A 22,350-nucleotide genomic window follows, 5' to 3' on the forward strand; every position below is an offset into this window, starting at 1 on the left:
CCTCCAGGAAGTAAAGATCATTACATTAATGTACAACACCTACACCTTACTTTAGTATATGCTTAAAGTGGTTCTAAAGGCTAAACATTTTTACCTTAAGGATTTCCCTGTATTAAGTTGAGAAACATTTTTAACCTTTTCTAACCCCCCCATCCCTCCGAACCCTAAACACTTACCTGTCCCCTCTGATCAATCCAGCGTTGTCCCGGCTGCAGATCTTCTCTCTCCACTTCCTCTTCTCACAGGAGACACTGGCAACAGCAGGTGTCATGGGGGGGGGCATGTCCAAGCCACACTGCATCTATGGACATGCACAGCTCAGCTCGGATGCACACCCGCATGGGTGCCACACAGCACAGGGTTTGAGGAGGGGTCACCTGTAGTAAGAAGGATCGGAGAGCACCAGTAGAGGACTGCTAAAGAAGAGGTAATGGACCGCTCTGTACAATATTGTTGCACAGAGAAGGCAAATACAAACAAGAAGCGCTTTAGTATCACTTTAATTTGTTTTGGGAACCATACACTATAAGCCTTGCTTCCTTTTTTCTATTGGTGCATAGTCTATGTTCTAGGCCTTTTCTGAATAAAAACAACCTACAAGGCCAGAGGAGTTTCCCTCAACAATCCCTATATAGAACCAGCCACAGTTGTGTTTATAAAAGAAATGGGTTATTCAATCCTAAAATTATTAGAATTGTGCAGACTTACCAATGAGCAATTTGGATTTACCCCTTACTTTTCTTCACTTTGAATTGTGTCCGACTCATCAGGTTGAGAGTTAGGGGTCGCCTTAAAGCCCAACTCTGGGCATTTTTTAATCCCCCCCCCCATGGAGTGGGGCTGTGCCCAGACTCCATTGGTTATCTTCTTGTTTTGTCCGGTGGTGAACACAGCCTATACTCACCTGATGGTTTGGCTTTAGGTTATAATACCGCTTTAGCTACAGGGCTCCGTAATCTAACACAGTTATGCACTCAAAGAAGTCTGGAGACCGTATGGAGTCAGGCACCTCACAGGGTAGCAACTGTCAGATCAAACAAGTCCTGTGATCCTGACTTTCAAGTGGAGTCAGGCAAAGTCATTAAAGCTGAATAAGGGAGCAAATAGAATACTTATGCAACCTTGAACAGACAAAGATTGAATACAAGGCCAAAAATAGCATGCTCTGTGCAAGCAGTGAACGCTCCTTCTATTCCCCGATATACATATGACCAGTAGAAGGAAGGACTTAAAAAGTATATCTAAAGCCAAGCTTTTTTTGGGAATTTGGATAGAGTAAAGCCTCGTAAACAGGATTCGATTGTTGGCAGGGTATTGTGTGATGACAGACTGCTGGCCTAAAATCCGACCGTTAGTTTGTTCCTTCAGACAATTGTTGTCCAACTTTTGGCCAACAAATGTTGAATGGCAGGCTGGTAAATTTACATACAACCGTCTGTTGTCAGATTTTCGTACCGTCTGTACACAGGTCCATCACACAAAAGTCCAAAGTACAAACACGCATGCTCGGAATCAATGCTCACGAAACACGACATTAGCAGAAGGTGCCCAAAAGGTGTCGCTCAAGAGCTGAAATTCCACATAGTACATCATTACGTTCGTGTTTGTTGGCCGACAATTGTGTTCCGTTAGTATGCAAGACAAGATCCTGGCACACGCCCTTTTGACAAAAGTCTGACGCTCTGTTGGCCAACACTCGGCTTGTGTGTACGAGGCTTAATGCTTAAAAATTTGTCAGGATTTTGTTTTGTCATTTGTCTCATTAGGGAGACTTTTCTTCACTGCCTGCTCTGCAGACTCAATGGGAAATGAGAAGATATTTAATGAGCAAATCCCCACGCTGGACTGATAGGATGCAGTCAAAGTTTGGCTAATAATTTCCCACCCAGCTCAGTTAAACCAACTTTTGTTTAGCCAGGTGGTGCCTGAGAGGGTACACACAACTCAAATTTTGCAGGAATCTTTAAGCTGCTGTGACTTGTAAGTCGCTGTTCACTGTCCCCGCCAGACACAGCAATGACAAGCTCATGAGCCCTTTAAAAAGTAACACAAACAGCTGTAAATGCTGATCCTCACAGATTATATGAGAGCCAGCTGAGGCTGTAGAGGACAGAGATCAGACCAACATATTTACTGTGGATCACCCATTCTAAACGCACCACGCCTCCAGCTGTTACTGCTCCGTCACTGACATTCTACACCACAGCAAACAAATGTGCAGCTCCCCAGCTATGGTGAAATTACTAGGTACAGCAGGACGTTATGTATTAAAGTGGAGCTACACCCATCATTTTTCCTTTTTTTTTAAATGTTTTGGATTGCATGCGGTTCCCAGCAGGGTTTTTTTTACTGTATGCCAAAGTTTCTCAACTAGGGTTCCTCCAGAGGGTGTTACTTGTTCCTTGAGCAATTTCTGCCTCTCAGATAAGTTCCCACTGACACCACCTCTGATCTATTTAGCTATCTGTAAAGGGCCATTCTTCTCAATGACCACAACAAGTGTAAGGAGCATTCTTTCCACTGACCATCACACTAATGCATCATTAGCTGTAGATTTGGTATTTTCTAGAGGGGGTTCCCTGAGACCGGAAAGTTATTTCAAAGGTTCCTCTGTGTTGAAAAGGTTGAGAAAGGCTGCTGTACGCCATAGATGGAGTTTTTATCCACTGCCATCTCTCGTCCTGAAGTCCCAGCCTGGCCTCCCCTGTGAGCTTCCCATTACAGTTCCCCCTTCTAGAGTCTATTCTCTATAGACTCCAGTGGAGAAGCCAAAAAAAGGCCAAATGGCACCAGAGTGACATGGCGGCGTTCTTTAAAGTTAAACTCCGATCAAACAGCTAAATATATACACTCACCGGCTACTTTATTAGGTACACCTTGCTAGTACTGGGTCGGACCCCCTTTTGCCTTCAGAACTGCCTTAATTCTTTCTGGCATAGATTGAACAAGGTGTTGGAAACATTCCTCAGAGATTTTGGTCCATATTGACATTACATCCATGATGCTTTATTGGATTGAGATCTGGTGAGTGTGGAGGCCATTGGAGTACAGTGACCTCATTGTCCAGTGGTGAGATGATTTGATCTTTGTGACATGGTGCATTATCCTGCTGGAAGGAGCCATCAGAAGATGTGTACACTGTAGTCATAAAGGGATGGACATGGTCAGCAACAATACTCAGGTAGGCCGTGGTGTTTAAATGATGCTCAATTGGTACGAAGGGGCCTAAAGTGTGCTAAGGAAATATCCCCCACACCACTACACCACCAGCCTGAACTGTTGATACAAGGCAGGATGGATCCATGCTTTCATGTTGTTTACACCAAATTCTGACCCCACCATCTGAATGTCACAGCTGAAATCGAGACTCATCAGACCAGGCAACGTTTTTCCAATCTTTGTCCAATTTTGGTGAGGGAGTGGCACCCACCCGGTGTGGTCTTCTGCTGCTGTAGCCCATCTGCTTCAAGGTTCGATGTGTTGTGCATTCAGACATAATATTCTGCATACGTTGGTTGTAACAAGAGGTTATTTACTTAGTTACTGTTGCCTTTCTATCATCTCAAACCAGTCTGCCCATTCTCCTCTGACATCAACAAGGCATTTTCGTCCACACAACTGCAGCTCACTGGATATCATCTTTTTTTCGGAACATTCTCTGCCCAAAGTCACTTAAACGCAATCCCCCCCCCATTCTGATGCTCTGTTTGAACTCCAGCAAGTCATCTTAATCACGAATATATGCCTAAATGCATTGAGTTGCTGCCATGTGATTGGTCGATTAGCAACTTGTGTTACAAAGCAATTGAACAGCTGTACCCAATAGTGGCCGGTGAGTGTATATAAAATCCAAATAAGGGGCTGTTCTACCTGCAAACTTTTTTATTTCTGCCCATCCAGTGCTGAAATTTACATAGCTCTATACAAAGAAAAAGCAAGGTATCAGGATACATTTCTTTTACAATTATGAACTAAAATGGTGAACTCCCTCCATCCACAGTTTACTGACTGGAGAATGTAAGAGTAGAAGCAGACTGATGAGGTCATCCCTCTTTTCACTCTGCTCTCGCTTCCCATCAGCACCCACTAAAACCAATCAGATCCTATCTTAAAGCAGTTCTTCTCCATGTTTGAAATAAAATAAATAATAGGGACACTCACCTGTTCAGGGGTCCAGGGCCAGCCTCACCTTAACCAGTTCTTCGCCGGTCTTTGGGTCCCCGACGCTGGCATGTTTACGGTGGCCAACCAGCTGTGATTCCTTGCGGCTTCACAGTCGGTCTCCCAATGCGCATGAGCAAGCTGCGCTTTCTGAATGGCCCCGCAGACATCAGGTATATAAATAACCAGCTTCTCTGATCCAAAGCCTGGCTTTATCTGGGAATACAGGCATAACCACCATATTAACTTCCACTCCTGTCAGACTTTTGTATCCAGGAGCTTATGCTTCCAGTCCTATAGATATTGTTTGCTACATTTGTCTAAGCCCTGATGAAGGGAGATCTTTGGCCCTTGAAATGCTTTCATACCGGTGAAATTAATAGAGAACATTCGGACACTTGTACTCTTTTCAACTAACTTGCACATGGATATCTCAATTTTGGATGACCCCCTTTGTCTTGGGGGGGGGGGGGGGGTCAACCGTTTATGTGAAGAGCAACCGAATTTAAGCAAAGAGTCTCAAATATTGAGTACAGAGCCTTACCTACACATTGCCTTTTTTAACACCTTACCACCATCCAGCCCTGGCTTTGCTTTATCTAGACAATTATACCGGGGATGGGGGGTGGGTCTGCCCAATCATGTTTGGCTGTCACAGTGGTCACATGATCAGGAGTCTTATAGGTTTCTGTCTTCTACAGCTTAGTCAATGTTCCAGGAGCCTACAATGAGCGTACTCAAAGCACGGAAACCTTTGCCACCCCTGGACACCTATGTGTTGCATGTGGACCTTAAAGCCCACCTTCTTTGTCTTGCCAAAATATGCGTTACGTGGGCCATTAGGTGTCTGATTCTTCCTTGTCTCTGCTCCCTCACCACCTACATCAGTACATATTTTAATTTTTTGCAAGTCAAAACCTGCACTAAATCCAGCAACGACTAACCTACAGTTCTTGGGCCTTCACGACGGACTACTCAGGGACACTGAATGGTGGGAGTCAGATGAGAGGGTATTACATTTTCCTAAAATATCTAAGGGAAGAGTTCTTCAATGGGACTGAATCAATTAATTGGAATCTAGGATGGAAAAAGGACCTGGGGCAGTGGCGGCTGGTGAAGTTTTAGGATGGGGGGCGCCAGACCCCGCCCTTCCTTTTTGACCCCTCCCACTTGGTGAAAATGGGTGTGGTTTTAGCAAAATAGTGGGTGTGGCTCTAAGGTGGTGTGGTTAGTGTCTGAGATGAACGAGGGATGGAGGGAGAGAGGGATGGAGGGACAGCAGATCCTACACAACAATAGAAATATGTGTATTCTAGAAAGTTTAACAATCAGAATATAAAGATACTCCAAACACCTGGTGTTAGCGCTTCAATCATCCCGGCACCATGGTTGTTATGGTGTCAGGATGATTGAATCAGAATCAGTGGGAGCCCTGAGCGTGTCACTAGCCACGTCGCCTGCCACCAGGTGCCCCCAGAGGAGTCCCTCCTTACATGCAGCCTGTGTCACATAAAATGCAGCAGCATGTGTCACCACAAAATTGCAGCAGCCTGTGTCACCACAAAATTGCAGCAGCCTGTGTCACCACAAAATTGCAGCAGCCTGTGTCACCACAAAATTGCAGCAGCCTGTGTCACCACAAAATTGCAGCAGCCTGTGTCACCACAAAATTGCAGCAGCCTGTGTCACCACAAAATTGCAGCAGCCTGTGCCACCACCAAATTGCAGCAGCCTGTGTCACCACAAAATTGCAGCAGCCTGTGTCACCACAAAATTGCAGCAGCCTGTGTCACCACAAAATTGCAGCAGCCTGTGTCACCACAAAATTGCAGCAGCCTGTGTCACCACAAAATTGCAGCAGCATGTGTCACCAAATTGCAGCAGCATGTGTCACCACAAAATTGCAGCAGCCTGTGTCACCATCAAACCCCCCTCCCCCGGTTACTTACCTTGCTGTGTGTTGTCCTCTCCAGCGGTGTCTCCTGTGGAGAGGTCCGTTCATCTCATACTTCCTGTTTCTCTCTCCTGGGCGCAATGGGAGAGAGAAACAGGAAGTGACATCATACTCAGATGTCAATCAAACCGCCCGGCCATAGTAATAGATACTAGCGCTGGGCGGAAGCTACTCGGCGCTTCAGAAAGCGCCGCAAGGCGGGCTACACGCCCGCAAATGAAGCGCCACGTCTGCAATCTCGTGATTGCATAGACGTGGCGCTTCCCATAAGTGCACTGTGTCCGGCGTCCGAACACAGTGCACTTAACCACTTCAGCCCCAGAAGAATTTACCCCCTTCCTGACCAGAGCACTTTTTGCGATTCGGCACTGCGTCGCTTTAACTGACAATTGCGCAGTCGTGCGACGTGGCTCCCAAACAAAATTGACGTCCTTTTTTTCCCACAAATAGAGCTTTCTTTTGGTGGTATTTGATCGCCTCTGCGGTTTTTATTTTTTGCGCTATAAACAAAAATAGAGCGACAATTTTGAAAAAAAAAAAAAACGCATTATTTTTTACTTTTTGCTATAAAAAATATCCCCCAAAAATATATAAAAAAACTTTTTTTTCTCAGTTTAGGCTGATACGTATTCTTCTATATATTTTTGGTAAAAAAATTGCAATAAGCGATTATTGATCGGCAAAAGTTATAGCATTTACAAAATAGGGGATAGTTTTATGGCATTTTTATTATTAATTTTTTTTTTTTTTTTTTAAATGGAAGCGATCTTTATCATGACTGCGACATTATGGCGGACACATCGGACATTTTTGACACATTTTTGGGACCATTGTCATTTATACAGCAATCAGTGCTATACAAATGCACTGATTCCTGTGTTAATGATACTGGCAGTGAAGGGGTTAACCACTAGGCGGCGGGGAGGGGTAAATCAGTACTAGGGAGTGTTTTATAACTGTCTGTGGGATGGGCTGTGTGTGTGACGTCACTGATCTCTGCTCCGATGACAGGGAGCAGAGATCGAGTGACACTGTCACTAGGCAGAACGGAGAGATGCTGTTTACATCAGCATCTCCCCGTTCTTCCTCCCCATGAGGCGATCGCGGGTATCCCCGCGGCGATTGAGTCTGCGGGACCCGCAACCCAACTCACGGTGCTTGCCGCAGGCCAGCTTTAAATTTTTTTTTTCTTTTTTTTTTTGTGACTGCCTGGTCACGCAATGCCAAGCTGCTGCTAACAAAGCAAACAGAATATTGGCATGCATTAAAAAGGGGATCAACTCCAGAGATAAAACGATAATTCTCCCGCTCTACAAGACTCTGGTCTGGCCGCACCTGGAGTATGCTGTCCAGTTCTGGGCACCAGTCCTCAGGAAGGATGTACTGGAAATGGAGCGAGTACAAAGAAGGGCAACAAAGCTAATAAAGGGTCTGGAGGATATTAGTTATGAGGAAAGGTTGCAAGCACTGAACGTATTCTCTCTGGAGAAGAGACGCTTGAGAGGGGATATGATTTCAATTTACAAATACTGTACAGAGGACCGCACAATAGGGATAAAACTTTTTCGCAGAAGGGAGTTTAACAAGACTCGTGGCCACTCATTAAAATTAGAAGAAAAGAGGTTTAACCTTAAACTACATAGAGGGTTCTTTACTGTAAGAGTGGCAAGGATGTGGAATTTCCTTCCACAGGCGGTGGTCTCAGCGGGGAGCATTGACAGTTTCAAGAAACTATTAGATAAGCACCTGAATGACCGCAACATACAGGAATATACAATGTAATACTGACATATAATCACACACATAGGTTGTACTTGAGGGACTTGTGTCTTTTTTCGACCTCACCTACTATGTAACAAGTAAGAGATGAAACTTAATGCTCCGGATTGAGACATTTCTGTCTACTGTCCCATTCCATTGCTATTAGAGATGCAAGATTAAATCGTTAAAAAAACAAAAACATGATCTCAATTCAACCCCCTTATGATCTTTAACCGGCTTTTCCACAATTCAGTGCAGAGCCATGCTCTGCTCACAGCTGTCAAAAAAAAAAAAAAAAAAAAAAAAGGTAGCCGGTGTTCTGTCGATTTCTGCCCTCCGTCGAAAAGTGCCCGCGCTTGCACAGAACGGAAGGATACTCCAGCAGATTTCCGGATCAGCTCGGGTGACCATAGCGCACATCGTAGGAGGCTTTTTTCGATGGGAGATACCATTTGACGGCCACAATTGAATGCTATGCAAACAGCGGAGGGACACCGTATTCGTCATATTGTGCCTTGCTGTTGTGGCGCGGGTTTAGTGTGCTCAAGGTCTGGTTTTGTCTGTGTTGCAGGGCAGCTTTGGTGTGTTGAACAGCGGGTTTTGTCTGTGTCTAAGGGTGGGTTGCAACACAGACAAAACCCGCCTTCGACACACCCACAACTTGTCCCGCAACAGCGAGGCTCAATCTACTACGGTGTCCCTCCGCTCTTTGCATTGCTTTAAATTGTGCCTGTGAAATTGTATCTCCCGTCGAAAAAAGCCTCCTACGATGTGCGCATGCGCTACGGTGACATCACGCTAGCTGATGGGGAAATCAGCTGGAGTGCCCTTTCGTTCTGTGCATGTGCAGGCACTTTTCGATGGAGGGCACCATTTGATAGAACACTGGCAAAGTTTATCACAACATTGCTCAGAACGGAGATGAAAAGAAACATTGTATTATTTGGTTCTTTTAGAATAGATCAAAGGGATGAACTTCGGTCCGCAAATGAGGGCAGTTTAACCACTTAAAGACTAAGCCTTTTTCGGACACTTGTTGCTTACAAGTTAAAATCAGTGTTTTTTGCTAGAAAATTACCTAGAACCATCAACAAATATATATATATATATATATATATATATATATATATATATACACACATATACATACACTAGGGCTGGGAGATTTTCCCCCCCAAAAAAATCTGAGATTTTTTTATAAAAACTCGATTCACGATTCGAATCCGATTTTTTTTTTTTTTTTTTTAATTATATTAAAGTGCATCAAGTCTACATCACTGTATATACTGACACACTACATCACTGTATATACTGACACACTACATCACTGTATATACTGACACACTACATCACTGTATATACTGACACACTACATCACTGTATATACTGACACACTACATCACCGTATATACTGACACACTACATCACCGTATATACTGACACACTACATCACTGTATATACTGACACACTACATTACCGTATACTGACACACACTACATTACCGTATACTGACACACACTACATTACCGTATACTGACACACTACATTACCGTATACTGACACACTACATTACCGTATACTGACACACTACATTACCGTATACTGACACACTACATCACTCAGTGATGTAGTGTGTCAGTATTCAGTGATGTAGTGTGTCAGTATTCAGTGATGTAGTGTGTCAGTATTCAGTGATGTAGTGTGTCAGTATTCAGTGATGTAGTGTGTCAGTATTCAGTGATGTAGTGTGTCAGTATACAGTGATGTAGTGTGTCAGTATTCAGTGATGTAGTGTGTCAGTATTCAGTGATGTAGTGTGTCAGTATTCAGTGATGTAGTGTGTCAGTATTCAGTGATGTAGTGTGTCAGTATTCAGTGATGTAGTGTGTCAGTATTCAGTGATGTAGTGTGTCAGTATACAGTGATGTAGTGTGTCAGTATACAGTGATGTAGTGTGTCAGTATACAGTGATGAGCACATTGCTGTGTGATGCCATATGGGGGTATTTTCATATATTGAGCACAGTGCTATGTAATGATATTTAAGAAGGGTGAATATATGGAAATGGGATGTGATGGGATGTGACTTCTCTCCTCTGAGGTATTATTCTTTCTGGCAGTGATCATCACATGGCTATCAGTATCACTATCTCATGAAATACACCATACAGGCAGCTCTGACTCACCCTCCCTTCTCGCTCTCTCTCTGCAGCCTGGGAATGTCCCTGTGATCCCCCCACCCCCTCCTCCTCCTGATATCACAGCCCTCCAATACACAGCGGCGTTCCACCAACAGCCTTGCCCACTACCCCGCCTACACACCCACCCACCCATGCACAGCGTCGGGCCTCGCGGACTAGGCCGAAGCCGCGGCCTCGCCTGAAAAATCGTGCCCGCAGCTCCTCAGGCCCGGCGCGGTGCTGTTAAAAAAAAAAAAAAAATCTAAAAAAAATCGATTTGAAGAAGATTTGAATCGATTTGACCTCTCAACTCGATTCAAATCGATTTTTTTCCCAGCCCTAATATATACACATATATATATATATATATATATATATATATATACATATATATATATATATACATACATATATATATATATATATATATATATATATATATATATATATATATATATATATATATACACCTATATATATACACATACAAACATACACCCACACACACATACATATTTTGTTTTTTAACAGAGACCCTAGAGAATAAAATGGCGGTCGCTGCATGTCACACTGTATTTGCGCAGCAGTCTTAATGTTTTGGAAAAAAAATATACTTTAACAAAAAAATAAATAAATAAATAAACAGTAAAGTTAGCCCAATTTTTTTGTATAATGTGAAAGCCGATGTAGTTATGCCGAGAATCGTGATCTTTACTCTAAAAAAAAAATTGTGATTCACATTTTATCCAGGATCATGCAACTCTATTTGCTATTTGAAGTCACTTCTGACAAGTTTTCCTAACACCAAGAGAAAAAAAAAATAAAAGGTGACAGGGGAGGGAGCTCCAGCACACAGCCTGTGATTGACAGTCTCAGCCGTGTTCCTCAGTGAAGGGGGGCGAGGGTTGTGTCCCCTCCAATCAGCTCTTCTGAATGAGCTCTGTAGTATGTCATTTCAGCTCTCAGCCTCTTTTTTTCTGACCGCTCAGACAAGTTTTATATATTCTGGAGGTTGAAAAGATGTAGGGAAGAAAATACTGCATATAAACAGGTACAACTTATGTAGGAGATTTTGTTTGATCTCTGTGTATCACCTGAGGTCAGTCACTTCACTGCGTATATGCAAGGGTTTACAACCACTTTAAAAAAATTACAGGAGTCACTGTAAGCAGGTCTCATAACATAAAAAGTCTATAGTTCCATTTTAACATAATAAAAGCTTAAAATAATAATAATAATAAGATTTAACTCCACAAGAGCAGCCCGCCCAGAGCTCAAGGTTTGCTCGGAACGAGCCAGAACAGTGTGTTCAGACATCCAGTAATAAAATAGAAAGGAATAAAAACGAGCGGCTGATTAAATGGAGGGATTATGTGCTGGTCTGCAGAAATGTGATGCCATGTCCCTCTACTCAGATTAACAGCCGGTAATTATATACAGAGGAAAACAAGCCTACTAAAGGACTATCACAGCCCCCCAAAGCATGTATATAAAAGAAATACTGCCTGCTTCATATGTAAAATCTCATTGGATTTGATTTACATGTTCTTGCTGTGCCTGAAGGGGTTTCCTCCATGTACACTGATTGCATTTCGGAGGGTTCCTGGTGGACCGGCCAACATTCAATCAGTGCCCCCCCCCCCCCAGCAGTCACCTCCTGCTTGATGCCCCTCGGTTGACGAATCAAAGTCGGGTGGAATGTGGTCAGCCAGCAAGCAGGCTGTCAAACCACAATAGACGCAGCAGGAGAATCGTCCACCTGTGCTATATTGCCTGGATAGATTTAGGGCAGCCATTCGTAAACCAAGGGCTCCTTGAGCTGTGGCCAACTTCCTATCTGATGGTGCCTGCATACACTATACTACCAAAAGTATTGGGACACCTGCCTGTACACTCACATGAACTTTAATGGCATCCCAGTCTTAGTCTGTAAGGTTCAATATTGAGTTGCTCACCCTTTGCAGCCATAACCACTTCAACTCTTCTGGGAAGGCTGTCCACAAGGTTTTCGAGTGCGTCTATGGGAATGTTTGACTTTTCTTTTAGGAGTGCATTTGTGAGATCATGCACTGACCTGGCTCGCAGCCTGCACTCCAATTCATCCCAAAGGTGTTCTATTGGGTAGAAGGCAGGCCAGTCAAGTTCCTCCACCCCAAACTCGCTCATCCATGTCTTTATGGACCTTGCTTTGTGCCCCGGTGTGCAGTCATGTTGGAACAGGAAGGGGCCATCCCCAAACTGTTCCCACAAAGTTGCAGAGAGCCTTGGACTGCAGGTTCTCAGGTACAGCTTCCTCTCCAGCATCAGATATCTTCTTTTAGATGCCGGCGATTCCCTACACCATAAGAACGATCATAGTGGCCGTTCAGCCGCTTGATCATTCTTGCAGACGGCGATATCCCCCACCTCCCTCCGGTGCTTCTACCGTCTCACCCGCGCGATCAGTGAGCCGTTGAAGGGATCCTCGGGCGCCGGATGCTGACCATAGAGATTTCCGGTGGGCCAGATGGTCCACGGAGTCTCTATGGTCATTCGGAGGCCGGGCAAAAAATGCAGCCGCCTAGGCTGGGAAGCCGAGATCTTTTATTTTTTTGGTTTTTTTTAGGCTTCCCAGCCTAGAGGTGATATCTGGGGACTTATTGACCTCATATGTCACTGTAAAGAGGACCCGTCACACACTATTCCTATTGCAAGGGATGTTTACATTCCTTGTAATAGGAATAAAAGCGATAAAAAAAAAAATAAAATAAAATAAAAAGAAAGCATCAAAACTAGAAAAATGAAAGTAAAATTCAGAAAAAATTTCATCAAAAAAAAAAAAAAAAAAAAATGGTTACAGTGCCCCTGCCCCCACGTGCTCGCTCGCAGAAGCGAACGCATACGCAAGTCGCGCCTGCATATGAAAATGACGTTCAAAGCACACGTGAGGTATCGCCACAAACATTAGTGTGAGCGCAATACTTCTAGCACTAGACTTCCTCTGTAACTCAAAACATGCATTTTCAATCATTGCCTATGGGGATTTTCAATTACTAAAGTTTGGCGCCATTCCACGACCGTGCGCAATTTTGAAGCTCGAAATGTTAGGTATCAATTTACTCAGCGTAACATCCTCTTTCACAGACATTATATAAACAAATTGGGCTATCTTTACTGCTTTGTATTTTTTTAATACATAAAACTGTTGTGCGCCCCCCCCCCCCAAAAAAAAGAAAAGTTGCTGTGCAAATACCGTGCGAGATAAAAAGTTGCATCGACCACCATTTTATTATCTAGGGTCTCTGCTAAAAAAAACAAAAAACATACATAATGTTTGGGGGTTCTGTGTAATTTTATGATTTTTACATGTAGGAGAGAATTGTCAGAATTGGCCTGGGTAGCCAGTAGCTAACACTTGGGCTTTGGCTCTGTATTCACATTCTGGATGACGCAGTCTTATCTTTATAGACTTCCTATTGTTTAAACTTTCTGGCTGTATACAGCCAAGATACACACTATGCTTCAATCCTTCTGCTACCGAAACTATAACTATAAACTATGTTAAAGTGCCAATTTTAGGCCAGATGATTAATATTTTTTTTCTGAAAGCAGAAACTGTGTAAAATAAACTGTTGGCAGTTGCAATTTTTGCACTACTGGTTTGTTAAACCTAGATTTTCAGTAAATACACCCAAATTAAATTTTACTGCGCACAAAAACACCCAATTTTTTCATAAAATGTAAAGATGAGATTACGTTGTGCAAATTGATACCAACATACCAAAAAAGCTAGTGGTGGAAGAAGTGGAAATCCACAGAACAGTTGAAGCAGAAGCATGGAGAGCCTTGGACTGCAGGTTCTCAGGTACAGCTTCCTCTCCAGCAAGAAGAGTGAGCACCACAGTAGTGACTTTACCAAATCTAACTCCAAAGCTGGTAAGAATAGAAGAGGCAGCAATGCCTTTGTGATCTCACACTGCGGATATATAATTATAAGGCTACAGAGCAGTCAGATGTACGGCTTTTTTTTTTTTGTAGGGAGAATTCAAAGCAAAAAGTACATTTTTCAGGGTAATGTTGACACAAAATGAACCTCTCTCGAGTTTGTCTATATGACAGCAGTACAGGACCTCTTTAGGGTATTATGCAAGTCAAGACTTTTGTGACCTTAAAGGAGAAGTATAGTCAAAATTTTTTTGGCTATACTTCTCCTATCTTAGAGTTAGTTCTGCACTCCTGTGACCCGTTTTTAGCCGACAGCAGACTGATGTCCCAGACCCAGTCCTGGCTCTGAAAATATTCAGGCCATATGATCGGGATTCGCTTAGAAGCCTGGACCGGCAGCTGACTCAGCCTCTCAGCAAGCCACTGAGAGCCTGAGCCAGCTGCTCCCACCCTCTCCATAGCGCGGCGCTCCAGTGAATGAGTGACAGTCGCAGGCTTTCTGCAGGCTGAAGACCGAGAGTCAGGCGATCAGTGGTGTTTGATCTCTCAGTTCTCGGTCTTAGAGGCAGCAGGGGACAGCTGCAGTTGGGATCGGTGCTACAGCCATCTAGGCAAGTATGATTGCTTTTTTTTTGGAATCACATACTTCTCTTTAAAGTATAAAACCCTAATTTTATCTAATTATAACTAAACCCAGGACCCTGCATTCAGTATATCTGGTCTCCCACAGTACACAGAACATGGAAATGCAATTATTTTAGTAAACAAACTGCTAAATACCTTTTCTCATCAGCAGTATATAGTAGTCTTGTGACTTCTATCAGCGTCTGGTTATAGCTTGTAGAAGGAGTTTTCATTTTCCTCTGACTGTCCTATGAGGCTGTAGGACCCCTCACCCTCTGTATGGACAGTGCCAATTAACCCTGTGCTGATCACATGCACTCCCAAGAAAAAAAAAAAATCTCTACCAAACTGAGCATGTGCAGAGTGACTCCAAAGGCTCTATCTTATCAGGAAATAGATTGGGGACAGTGGAAGGAGAAGATAAGAGAAGACAGGATCAAAACAGCCTTTCTACACAATGCCGAGGATTAACCCCTTAGGTTCCACAGTGAATATAACAAGCATGATTTACTGCATATACCGACTGATTTTACTATCAGTGGTGGCTAGTGTTTTTTCGTTTAGGTGGGCAGCAAACAACCCCCCCCCCTCCACCCCGCGGCACCTCAAAAGCTCCCCCCCTCCCCTCACTGTCTGGCAGCGGGCATTGGCTGGGATCGGGCAGCGCTGGACATCAGGAAGCAGCGGGAAACGGGGCATCGGGTAGCGGCTCCTGTGTCTTATCCTCCTCCTCGCTTCTGCCGTGCGTCTCCTCCCCTCCTCCTAGGCGTCCAATAGAATCGCCTATCCTTTCAGCCAATCAGGTGACGGGTATGAGACCCGCTTCCCGATTGGCCGGAAGGAGGATCAGTAATGCAGTAATATTCATTCGCTGTTGTAACACCTGGGTGGGCTCGTAGCACAATGCTCTGCGCCACAAGCCCACCCTATTTTGAAGGCTATTAGAGCCTCTGGCTCTAATCAGATGCTTAAAAAAAACACCCACGCCGCTGTAATTCAAGCACCCGGTGTCCTGAAAGGGGCCGGAAGCATAAATAGGGGGTGGCGGCAGCAATGGATAGAGCATTGCATAGCCGCATCGCTAGAAGGTGGAGGGGTGGCGGCGGCACTCTGGCGCCTCTAATGGACGGGCCGCCACTGGTGGGTTTAGGAACACTAAGAATGTTCCCCCATCCCCTGCTCCTCTTACCTACCCTGTCTAACCTGTAAAAAATAATCTCTGTACTTACCTATTTTTAATCTGTTCTGGTCAGGTGATCCTGCAGCTCTGTAAGGAGGCGCTCAGCAATGGCTCTGCATGAAGCACGACATTGCCTATAGGCTCCAATAGCCCAATCGTTGTCGGCGTTTCCTCCTCTCCTTAGCAACAGCCACTTACTGACACACGGAAGCCAGAGCTGCGACATCATGTGACTGGACCAAAGCGGATTAAAAATAGGTAAGTATACAGACCTTACATAAAGTTTAGGCATGATATTTAGGAGGAGGGTAGAGGGAACATTTTTTGGCATAGTCAGGCTTTTCTTTGACTTTAAGACTAAGGTTGTTCAAGTAGGTTTAGAGTTTTGGAGGAATTCAGTTCAAACTGGTAACAAAGCGCACTTTTATTTTAGTTTTGGTAAATTTTGCCAGGCTGGATTTCTGATCCTGTAGTTTAGGGTATGTTATGATGGTAAGGAACATCATTATTGTGGGAGGAGATGCAAGATGTCAAGATGATTAATGATACAGGTAGAAAGCATGGAAGGGACATATAGAAGCTCCCAAGACATACAAACCAACTGGTAATTCGGCCCAGAAAATCCCATCTACAGCTATCACTTCTGGGTGAACAACCCCTCCAGGCGGCACGTAGTTTTACGGACAACAGTGTAAAAGAAACAGAATAGTAATAAACATTGGTGACCTGATCCTGAGATGTTCAGGCCTGACCAACAGCAACCATAATAAGTTTTTCCAGTGCCATTAGTCACATCATTAAGCGCTAGGCAATGCCCCGTGTTCTTAAAGTATACAGATGGCATTTCTTAATTTACACCTTAAGCACTATTGAATATTGGCTGACTCGGAAAGCAGGAGATTGCAGCAATTAAAAAGAGAAAAAGATCAGATGCAGTTAAATAGACAGTTACCCTTCTATCCAGAAGCCGCTTCTTCCTTAGTGTGGCTGGCTCCAAGACAACACGACCCCTCAGGTACAGCTCAATTAAAATGCCTCCACGTAATCCAGAAGATATGCAGTCGTTCCAGAAGGACGTATAACCCTGCAACAGAACAAGATGAGTCAGAGCATTGCCTTAAAAAAAAAAAAAAAAAAACTGCTAAAATGAACTCTATTGGACTGTAAACCTCATATCTGCCTTTTATACTGCAGAAAGTGTCCACCGGGAGTAGCTGTTTCTTTAACAAGGTCAATGATTTTATTTTCTGCGCCTCTCGCTGAACCTAAAAGCAGAGCCTAGAAAGCTAAGCCCAAACACCTAATATGTTAGGTGAGGGAGCCAATAATGGGCCACTGAAGATCACTAGAATCTTGAAGGCATGTTTAAAGGGTTAGTGCACCGCTACTAAAAAACTGCCTATGCAGGTACGAGGCACCTGTATATAAAACAAACTGTGCAGCTTTGACTAAATAATGCTCTTGCACCTCAACCCAACTCCCGACCGTCCACCTCAACCCAACTCCCGACCGTCCACCTCAACCCAACTCCCGACCGTCCACCTCAACCCAACTCCCGACCGTCCACCTCAACCCAACTCCCGACCGTCCACCTCAACCCAACTCCCGACCGTCCACCTCAACCCAACCCCCGACCGTCCACCTCAACCCAACCCCCGACCGTCCACCTCAACCCAACCCCCGACCGTCCACCTCAACCCAACCCCCGACCGCCCACCTCAACCCAACCCCCGACCGCCCACCTCAACCCAACTCCCGACCGCCCACCTCAACCCAACTCCCGACCGCCCACCTCAACCCAACTCCCGACCGCCCACCTCAACCCAACCCCCGACCGTCCACCTCAACCCAACTCCCGACCGTCCACCTCAACCCAACTCCCGACCGGCAACCTAATGCACTTGCTAATGCTCCACCTTCCGAAGCCAGAGATGGCATCACCCATCCTGCCTTCTTGCTAGAACATTGTTAAGACACTCCCAGCCAATTCAAACATCCTCACATTTGCTCTCCCTCCCCTGCCCCAGTAGATCTGAGCTCAGCGATGCTGCAACAGAGGAGAAAGTGGATCACACATGTAAGGAGGTTTGGGAGCTTGCTCCTGTGATGGTGTGGGTGAACAGTAAAGGCTGGGAGTGTCATCTCAGGGACTTTTTTCAGCCAGGTTTGGGGATGTAGGTAAATGGCCTACACCTATAGCAAGGGCCTTATCCAACTTTAGTAAAAGCTGCACATTTTTTTTTTTTATGTACAGGTCACCCCTTACCTGCATAGGCAGGTTTGGTGAAGGAGAACTAACCCATAAAGTTTATGTATTGGGGAGGCTCACCCCTTATTAAAAAAGTGAAACTAGTATTTTTTCTAAACCTAAAAGAAAAATCTGAATGTGCAAAATTGTCTCAGAGAGCAGATACTATCTCTCCAACTTCTTTCTATACTGACCACCAATAATACACGATGATGACGCTACCCCGTGTCTGACCCCGTAACAGGAGTGTCAGAAGTACACCAATAGCCATACTATCAGCGCTCAGTGAAACGTTACAAAGGTTAAAAAAAAAAAAAAAAAAAAAGAAGGTTAAGCTCCAGGAGGTGGCATACTCCTCGTGGTACTTTTTTTTTCCTGTTCTTTTAAGTTCCACCTTTATCTGCCAATTTCAGCCATGACTTTATACAGTTGGTATGTATGCCATAGTGCTGTTCACTGGTAGCTCTGCGGGAGAGATCTTTCCATGACTCTGCTTAAAGCTCCACATGGGTTTGGTACTTCGCAGCCTGTACTTTTCCAACATAATTGCTTGTTCAAGTTGTTCCCTTTCAATGTCATTCCAAAAAACTCAGTCTGTTCTTTTATTATTCTAAAATAATTTTCTACCTCTTAGCAACTAATGTATGAGATTTATACACATGCATATTTAATATGCTTATTATTCTTCCTGCCTCCTTTGTTAAATTATCAAAGATCTTATTTGCCAGGCTTGTGAAGGCTATAAATTATGCTCTTCAATACAGTACTGAGAGTACAACCACACATTCTACACAACCCCCCATTGATACAGGAAAACATAGCAACTGGGGTCCACAAAAATGGCAGCAGGTGCTCTGGACTGGTGAGTCAAAATGTAAAATATTTGGCTGTTGCAGGAGGCAGTTTGTTGGTGAAGGGCTGTAGAGCGATACAATAATGAGTGTCTGCAGGCAACAGTGAAGCATGGTGGAGGTTCCTTGCAAGTTTGCGGCTGCATTTGGAGATTTGGTCAGGATCAATTGTGTCCTCAATACTAAGAAATACAGGCAGATACTTATCCATTATGCCATAACATCGGGGAGGTGTGTGATTGGCCCCACATTTATTCTGCAGTGGGACAACGACCCCAAACACACAGCCAATGTCATTAAGAACTATCTTCAGCGTAAAGAAGAACAAGGAGCCCTGGAACTATTGGTTTGGACCCTACAGATCCCTGATGTCAACCAAGTCTGTCTGTCTGGGATTACATGAAGAAACAGAAGGATTTCAGGCAGCCTACATCCACAGAAGATCTGTGGTTAGTTATCCAAGATATGTGAAACAACCTACCTGCCAAATTCCTTCAAACAACTGTGTGCAAGTCTACCTACGAAAATTGATGCCATTTTGAAGGTGAAGGGTGGTCACAGCAAATATTGGGTTTATTTGGATTTCTCTTCTGTTCATTTACTTTCCATTTTATTGATTGACTTTTTTTATGAAAGCATTCTTCATTTACTGCATATTTTTTACACCTGGCTAAATCTTTTGCACAGAAATGTATTTACAGTAAAACCTTGGATTGCGAGCATAATTTGTTCCAGAAACATGCTTGTAATCCAAAGCCATTCAAAGCGAATTTCCCCATAAGAAACAATGGAAACTCAAATGATTCGTTCCACAACCATTTATTCATAAGTCCTTCTTCAGTTTACAGTCCATATAAAAAGATTATAGCAATGTGATAGGTTGTGTAACCAAAAAAATGTCCATCCACAAATGGAAGCCTCCACAAGGGGATTAGAAGCAAAATCCAGCAGGAGCTACAGAGTATAAAAAAAAAAAAAAAAAAAAAGAAGAGAGGCGCCTCTAAGTCTAGCAATATGGTTACATTTATTAAAGGGTACAACATTTAGCAATCACATGGTTGATCATTAAAAGAAACACATCTAAGTATGCAGGCATCCGGGGTAAAGCTGTCCACATAGACCATCCACCACACCGCCGGCTCTCATCGCTGTCAGTCTGCAATTGTGACTGGGAAGACTACCTTGCAGTAGAGCGATCTGAAAGCGAGGCTTGAACTGCTCGTGGAGCGCAGCGTGGAAGGGACGACGTCGATGGCGGTGCAGAGGACGGTCTATGTGGACAGCTTTACCCCGGATGCCTGCATACTTAGATGTGTCCGTTTTAATCAACCCTAAATGTTGTACCCTCATTAAATGTAACTATATTGCTACATTTAGAGGCGCCTCTCTTCTCTTTTATACTCAGTTGTGACATGATGCTACTTGTATATCAAGTCAAAATTTATTTAAAAAATGATGCTCGTCTTGCAAAACGCTCTCAAACCAAGGTTTTACTGTACATATACCAGACACACAAATACATACATACATACATACACATTACACACTATCAGCGAGGTTCTTAAAATAGTAAGCAAGCACTGATAAGACTATTTACAATAGGCTGATCTCTTTCTTATGAGCTGATCGATAAAACAACAAGAGACACAAAGGACCAACGTCACATTTTAAAGTTTGATCACACAAGTCCAGTCATTCTGAGCAATACAGAATAATCAGCTTGACCAGAACTGGAAATCTGCAACTGAAATCTGGTTGCTACAGATGGCACAGAGACTGCTATACCTGTAAATCAAATACCTATTGTTGGATGAAATGCGTACACAGCGTGAAAGTAAAGGTCAACGAGTTCCGGGAAGAAATAACTTGTTTACTCAGGAACAGATCTACCCAACTGACATTACCGAAAATAATTCCATGTGAACATACAGTATGTGATAGCATTGGTCCAGGTCTTGATGAACTATAAAGTCACTCTTACCAGGAAGCTTGTTAGTTAAGTGGACAATCAACACCAATGACAGATGCCTTTACTATGCAAACAGTTCAGTGTTAATCCAGAACTCTGCTAATTACATTTGCCAAGCCGGTCAGATCTCTGCAGGCTGTCCCGGATGTGTCAGTTACACAATAAGCAAAGACCGAGCAGGCCTGCTGGCCTTCGTCATCTTTTGACCGAGCTCTCATTTACACCTTCTCTGCAGAGGATGGAACACAGTTCATCCTGGAAATCGTAGAGAAGTGTTTTAGGTGGATCTGCTAATAAAAAAAAAAAAAAAAAAAATATATCATACCTTACATGACTTTACAGGGTATGCCAGCATACCAAATCATAATGGGCCTCATGTATGTCTCCAGTTGAAATCATGGTATCATTTTCAAATCTTGAGTAGAAACCAGTTGGAATCAGATCACGGCTGGGTTCACACTGTTTTGCTCCACTGTGCCTTTTTTTTTCTATTATAGGCACCGCAATGCACCTTACTATAACCACAGAATTAGGGCAAACAAAGGCCCAAAAAGGAAGTTATATGTGGGACCATGCTGCATTGGTAGCAGGCTTTATTAGTGAAAAAATGTATAAATAATATAAGATCCCTGAAGAAGCCCAATCTGATTGGGCGAAACATGTCGGATTCCACGTCACTGCGCACAGCAGCTGCCTCAGGTCACATACATGCTACAGACTACCATTCAGCTGGAGTTTTCCAAGTTACTCCTCTCATGTTGGCGTGTGTGTAACCTGTATGAGCAGCTGCTGTGTGTAGAGACAACATAGTCTTTATCTAGGTGTGGTGAAGGGTAGAGGTGCCCATCTTCACTGGTCTCACGATTTGACTCTGATTATCTGGTCAATGATTCGATTCCGCGATGCATCACGATTACCGACAAGCTCCCACTTCCGCTTGGGCCTCCTAGGCGGCCCTTGCTCCCTGCAATCTTCTGGGACACATCACAGGTCCCAAAAGATTGCCCGGCTATTCAGGACAGTGCAGTGAGACATGCCCACACACATTTGTGAGTTCAGGCACTGATGTTGGATGACCAGGCCTGGCTCGCAGTCTGCGCTCTAATTAATCCCAAAGGTGTTCTATTGGGTTGAGGTCAGGACTGTGCAGGCCAGTCAAGTTCCTCCAACCCAAACTTGCTCATCCATGTCTTTATAGACCTTGCTTTGTGCACTGGTCCAAATCATTTGGTGGAGGGGGGATTATGGTGTGGAGTTGTTTTTCAGGGGTTGGGCTTGGCCCCTCAGTTCCAGTAAAGGGAACTCTGAAGGCGTCAGCATACCAAGACATTATGGACAATTTCATGCTCCCAACTTTGTGGGAACAGTTTGGGGATGTCCCCTTCCTGTTCCAACATGACTGCACATCTGTGCACAAAGCAAAGTCCATAAAGACATGGATGAGAGAGTTTGGGGTGGAGGAACTTGACTGGCCTGCACAGATTCCGGACCTTAGCCT

At 44.0% G+C, this 22,350-nt stretch overlaps 1 protein-coding gene across 2 annotated transcripts in view; it reads right to left on the reverse strand.

Moving 5' to 3' along the window:
* GOLPH3L (golgi phosphoprotein 3 like) overlaps window positions 1-22,350 on the reverse strand; it is a 93,636-nt gene that overhangs the window by 18,378 nt on the left and 52,908 nt on the right. For both annotated transcript variants that reach the window (XM_073609361.1, XM_073609360.1), the window contains one exon: window positions 16,737-16,868. In XM_073609361.1, coding sequence (XP_073465462.1) covers window positions 16,737-16,868 — 132 coding nt within the window. The remainder of the gene's footprint in view (window positions 1-16,736; window positions 16,869-22,350) is intronic.

This window comes from Aquarana catesbeiana, linkage group LG13 (genome assembly GCF_042186555.1).
Source record: "Aquarana catesbeiana isolate 2022-GZ linkage group LG13, ASM4218655v1, whole genome shotgun sequence".
Taxonomy (NCBI): domain Eukaryota; kingdom Metazoa; phylum Chordata; class Amphibia; order Anura; family Ranidae; genus Aquarana; species Aquarana catesbeiana.